This window comes from Habropoda laboriosa, unplaced genomic scaffold (assembly GCF_001263275.1).
Source record: "Habropoda laboriosa isolate 0110345459 unplaced genomic scaffold, ASM126327v1 scaffold33, whole genome shotgun sequence".
NCBI lineage: Eukaryota > Metazoa > Arthropoda > Insecta > Hymenoptera > Apidae > Habropoda > Habropoda laboriosa.
In genome coordinates this window covers 1,025,371-1,031,549 of record NW_017100187.1, presented here as the reverse complement: position 1 = coordinate 1,031,549, position 6,179 = coordinate 1,025,371, and the positions used below count along the sequence as shown (strand labels likewise).

Genomic DNA, 6,179 nt, shown 5'->3' with positions numbered 1-6,179 from the left:
CCGCCATAACATTGATAAAGGGGCTGCGGCGTTTAGCCACGGAGATATTGTGCGACGCCTACGAAGTTTCCCGTGAGCTGCCCACCCCGCCCCGCCTCACTTCGCCTCGCCTTACCATCCAGACGCACAATTACACCCCTCGAAGGGGTTATTTCGCGGCGACGTCGTCGAGAACGTCTCACAGTCGCGTTCGTGCCAGCCTGGAGGTGGTATTATGTCGGGGGAATCGCAATTTACCGTTCCCGGTGTTTGCGAATTCACACCGAAACCTGTCGAGCGATTGGAACTTCCTGGAAATTTCGCGGTGCAAGGGACACTTGGGTGCTGTTGAGTGCTGTCTAACTTTTTTCTTCATTTCTCTGCATTTTTCGTATGCTGAGAAGAGATTAAAGATGAAACTCAGTTCGGTACAGTTCTACCGATGAATTTGACGATATTCTCTTGGGGAAGATCGATGGATTTCCGGATAAGTTTCAGTTCGATTGGAAAGTTGCTTCTTCTTTTCGAAGTTCTGTTGGAAAACAGAGCTCCATAGGAGGATCTGTTCCGACTGTTTCCAAGTTAAAAATATCTGGTTTAATACACCAGTGCATGCACAAGAATTTTCGTGGATTATGACCACATGCGCTCGTCTGTTCCCAGACCACCCAGGAAATCTTCGTCACTTTATTCCACGATTTACCGAAGATTCTCAGATTTCTAGTGAAATTTTTATCCGAAGTGTTAGAAATTTTATGGAGACAGCCTCTGTGGATTTGTACGAAATGAGCGGCGCGTTGCATGTTGGATGAAACAAATGTTTCTCTCGAAATAAAGGGGCCTAACTCGAAGGGAAGCGGCACGAGATGAAAGGGTTACGAGTTGCGGGTGGTCGATTCGGCGTTTCTTTAAGCCAACCGCTTCCTCGTCTTTGACACGCTCCCTAATTTTATTACGCCTACATCCTATGTAACCTTTCAAACGAATTCAAAGATTCTAAAAAGCGCTCGAAAATTCTGGAGACCTCTCGAAAGATCCTCTTTTCAACTCTCCTCCTCTCGTGTCTCGAATTAAACTCGTTTCAATTAGAAATTCTTCATTTCACGTACGATACAATATTCGAAACTTCGTAATAAAAAAATTAAAAAAATTAGACGAAAGAAGGGCCAGGAAAGTATCGATGATACCGACCACCGTTTATTCTCCCTCGGTATCAAAAGGGTTATAAACTAGTTTCGTATCCGAGCGGTGAATCATGGACCCTTCTTTCGCTCGACCAGCAATAAATCAGCCCTATGAATTCTATTCGGTAGAAACACGGTTACTCCAACACGGTTGCAGGAAGAGGAGGTCCGATGGCGGAACGAACGCGCCTCATTCGAACTCGAGCGGGCGCCGCTCGAGGGTCGTAATTAATTAAACAAGCAATTCATTACACATTCTACCCTCGTCCCATAGCCAAAGGTGGCCGCCACAGAAAGAGGATGCAGGGCTAAGGAAATTGATCGAGAGAGTAGAGGATGCCACTGGCGGAAGTTGGAAACCCCGAAATCCCGAGTTGCACACACACCTTCCATAGATAGAGAGGAGAGAGAGGGGAGGCGGAGGAAAGGAAACGATCCGCTTTTGTTAGAAAAGCGGGAAAATGGCCGCGTAGTTGTCGTCGTCGTCGTCGTCGTCGTCGTCTACGTCGTGTGTCGAGTAGTAGATGAGAGGGTTCGATCGGGGGCGACGGAACGAAATGAGGAGCTGTCGCTGCCAGCTGCTAACTCTCGAGAAATTCCCTGGCAGTCACTGGCTACCACGCGTAAAGGGGTTGTCCAATGAAATCGATAGTAACGAGTGAGTCTAGAGAAGGTCCGAGGACCACTTGCAAGATCCTCTTACGAAAAATCTGCTTCCTGTGAAGCATTGGTCACTTTTAACTGGGTTCTCCTACCGTACTTGGGCTTGTTCGTTGAGTATGAGCAAGTGTTGGTTAAGATTTAGAGTGGTATCTCTGTTCTATTACCAATCTTGCATACTCTTCTTATCATACACCTCCATTGAGGGAGAGAAGGTTTCTGAATTTCTGAACGAGCAAGTGTTGGTCAAGATTGACCTCTATCATATGCATATCTATCATATTTAAAAAAATTTAGAATATTTCACTGTCAATCTTGCACACTCTTCACTATATTTCTATCACACAGGTACCTGTCTAAAGAAGTCTTCTGCACTTCAGAGAATATCTCCTACTCCTCCAATAAGTCCTAAAAATGTTCATCCAACCCGAATCGAATTTTTCACCTAAGAACGCTCCTGGTGAAATTTCTTCTTATCGCGATGAATGGTAACTGAACACAGTAGGGAAACGTTTCAGTCGTTTAACGATAGATCTCGTTAGCCCCGGGTCCGTATTCCGTCGTCGCGCCCCCATTGTGTCCCCTGGATCGAGCAGCAGCGTACCCTATTCAGCAAACCGGCGGGAATTTCGGGTTGCCGAGTTAGAATTAGGGCTTCGATTGGATTATCAGGACGACGGTGGCCTCTCCTATCTCTCTCTCTCTCTCTCTCCCTCACTCTCTATACTCCCTCCTGGCTTTGGTCTCCAGTGCCTTCTCCCGGTGGCGCGATGTTGGTCCGTAGATTTCGACGGTTCCACCGTATAGCAGGGAAGCCAATCGTCCACGTGTGTGCCAGACTGGCCTAGCCTGACCTGACCAGCCTCGTCAGATAACGCACGCTCGCCTCGCCTGTTGGGACGTCTTTAATTGGGTTGGCGACACCGTAGCACCGTGAAATAAAACGAATCGCGTTTCCCTCCACCTGTCTCTGGCTTCCAGTTTTCCCTATATATAGTTCGTTACAGCTCGATGGTCGAACGTTGCAAAGATGGTAGGAAGTGGCGATGTGGTAATCCCGATGGGAAATAAAAGCAACGGACGAACAGAGAATTGAGGGACTTTCGAGCCTGAGGCCATGATCGAATACGAGGCTTTCGGGAGAATTCTAGGGATAGGGTTGAGATAGAGCGTGGAATTTTGTGGCAAAAGCTCGAGCACGATCTGGAGAACATTCCAGGGCCAATTGATCGCTGGTGTCACTTTTGTTCGCTGCTGATTGCCAAACTTGCCGGGGACATCACTTAACTGTCGCCTCGCGAATTTCATGGAAATTTGTGTATGATTCGTTTCAACTTCTTCGCTACGTCCGGTAGAGTTTTATCTCACACTTGTCCCTGTTACCCCTTGTCATCTAGAAATGGTGCATTTTCTTCTAATTTTTCTCTAGTCACACATCGAACGAAGTTCTATTTCACATTTATCAAGACAGAGTGAACGAAAGCGTCGAGAATCTAAATCTACACACGTTTGTGAAACCTTTCATTCACATTTAACGTGACATTTAATTTGTCCACTGGACAGGCGCACGGTTGATCGCAGTGTTGTCTCTTTTAGGGCAGCAACAGCAGTTCCACGCGTTCGCGTTCGCCTCGCAGAGGGGCGGCCCGTTTTTCGCCTCGCCGCTGGTCGACCCTCTGCAACCCTTGCCGAATCCCCTTCAGCCATTGCCGAACCCGCTGCAGCCGCGGGATCCGCTGTCCTCCTTCAGGCACGCGATGCCAGCCAACTGTCAAAGTAAGTATTCGATCGGCTTATCTGCATGATGAATGTTACCAGCTAGACTATTATCTGATTCCAAGTGAAGCTTAACCCTTTACCTCCTACTCTTCCCCCGAGCTTGTGGCATTTCGTGTTGTTACACTTGTCCAGTCTTTCTACTACTCCAATTTTTTCACTTCTTTTTTTTTACTATTGAAATGTGAAACTGTAATTAACACGTTCTGCGCCGTGAAAAACGAAAGTGATCTGAGAAAGAGTTAACGCATGTGCAAAATAAGTGCAAAGGAAGATCGGAGATTAAATATTTCTCTGTGATTTTCTATCCCTTTCGATAAATTTTAACTCGAGTGAGTTAAAGCGAGGACACATGCGTCTCGCTGTTCGCGAAAGACGAGAACATTTCGAAGTATTCGGAATTGTTGGAAAGGAGATAGAAGCTTTATTTCGCGATCGAAAATGAAATTTCATCGACGGTATCGTAAGAAACGTAGCCAGGCATATTTCGAGGCAGACGCCGGCCTGCCGTTCTCGGGATTACAGGCGGCAAGAGAGAGGTTTAGGCTCGCGAGAGCCAGCTTCTCGACTCCAGAGGCGGAAACCACAAGCCTGTTCAAAGCTAGATTAAATATTATATTAAAGGGGTTGCCACGGGAGCTGTGGCGGCCTCGTCAGGGGTGGCTCGTCGTTTTGGGCTGCTAACCTCCGCGTTCTCCTACACGTTTTCCACCCAGATTCGCGGATTTCCCCGCTCGTACCAGTTCTTTTCTTCCAATTTTTTTTTTTTGCCCTCCCGTCCTGCTAAACGTGTATCGACTTTGGATCCGAAAATGATTCTTTAATGACGGAATGTTCATTCGCGCGGATTCATTATCTTCCCGATGGAAGAAATCTACGTGGAAAATATTCGAGGGAGGTGGGAGAGGGTCGATTTAATGAGTCGCCTTCGGATCTGAACGCGATAACGCGGAAAATTCCCCGATAAAGTATCAAGCATGCCGGGTATTTCCTTTATTAACTTTTTTCCCCACATCGAACATCGATAATTCGCGTACACGCGCCTCTCCAACCCTCGCCAACATCTTTGCCGCGAAATTCGTGACATCCGACGGTGACTTCCGTCCATTAACCCTTTCATACGTGTTGGATTTTTGGGGTGACTTGGTATTTCGTTAATTAAGCGGTATCTTGTAACGTGTAGAAACCCTCTGTTACATTCTAATTTTATTTCTTCGACAATTTGGATATTTCAAACACCTGAGAAAATCTCTTTCGCAGTCTAATAGTTTTTCAAATTAAAAGCGGTAGAAAATGTCCAATGTCCCAATTTATCCGAAACTGCAGAATGTCCGTTAATAACAGAAATATCTCGCTAGATCGCTAGATTTTTCGTAGTTGAAAAATCCAATGCCCCAGTTTTCCAAGCACCGTGCTAGAAAAGAGGAAATTTGGAATTTTCAGTATGCGATATCGAGTGCAAACAGAATAGAGTAGCATTGTGTGAGATTAACGTGGCGTTGATAAAAAGCTTCCTCCTTAAGTCGCGATATATATCACGATAGAATGTTCCCTCTCTCCCTTGTCCAACGAAAATTGAACGAACGACGTGAAAGCATGCTGGCTTGTGCACTATTTAGGGTTAGGCTCTCGTCAACGACGGCCCAGTGGCGCCGGTCGAGCTCTCGGTTATTTGAGTTGGCCGGAGGTACGCGCGGGGGATGACCAACCCTTTGATCTCGAACGCGCTCGCCCTCCCTCCGTTTTCTGTCCGGCTGCTCCCCCCCCCCTTCTCTCGCTCTCCGCCTTCAACCCCGTAACTCATTGGAAAATCTATCGGGGATGCTGCCTATATGCCGCAAAAATAAATCCAACCCCGAGAGGGTGCAAAAGAAACCAGTCGATCAGACGTATGCATATATATATATATTCGTTTGGGTAAAATGATTTGCTTGAACGAATAATATTTTCCCTCTTTTCTTTTCCTTTTTTCGAACTGGATAAGATCGTCTTTGTGTTTTCGCGATAGCTGTGTATACAGAAGATGATGGCTTTTTGTTCTTTTGGTGACTCGTCGAGGGTGTTTAAGTTTGCCTGTAATCGCCTTTGTGCTTGGCTCTTGCGAATGTTTCCGGTGGGAACTTTCAGGAGTTTCTGAATGCACCGTTGTGTTGGCTTGCTTTTACTTGTGTGCTTCCGCTGAATCGCTCTTTTTCCCTTTTTCACTCAATTCGCACTTGCTCTGTTCCACAGCGCTTGATAACGTTCGTTTAATTGAAACCTTTTAAGAATTACCGAGAATTTGCGAAAAATATTGAAAATTGTCCTCTCGGTTTAGTTTGACGATTTCTCGATGACAATTCCGGAGAAATTTATTTTTTTTTTGAAAAGAGGAAGCTATTAAAGTCGCGGTTTAGTCGATCGAGAATATAAGCACGTTAGTCGGGAAGAAAGAAAAGAAAAGTAGGTGGGATAGCAATTGTGATACACGAACGAGCATGATCTCTTCAGACATGTCCCAGTTCGGTCTGACTGCGAGCAATTCCTGGGGATACGGAAGCACGGCCGGCTACGCTGGTTATCTTCCTGGCCCTTTGTCGT

At 46.3% G+C, this 6,179-nt stretch overlaps 1 protein-coding gene across 1 annotated transcript in view; it reads left to right on the top strand.

The window, feature by feature from the left end:
• LOC108579678 (runt-related transcription factor 1-like) overlaps nucleotides 1–6,179 on the top strand; it is a 14,407-nt gene that overhangs the window by 5,751 nt on the left and 2,477 nt on the right. Inside the window, 2 exon segments of the mRNA XM_017943265.1 lie at nucleotides 3,420–3,599; nucleotides 6,090–6,179. The exon segment at nucleotides 6,090–6,179 is cut by the window's right edge and continues 13 nt beyond it. Coding sequence (XP_017798754.1) covers nucleotides 3,420–3,599; nucleotides 6,090–6,179 — 270 coding nt within the window.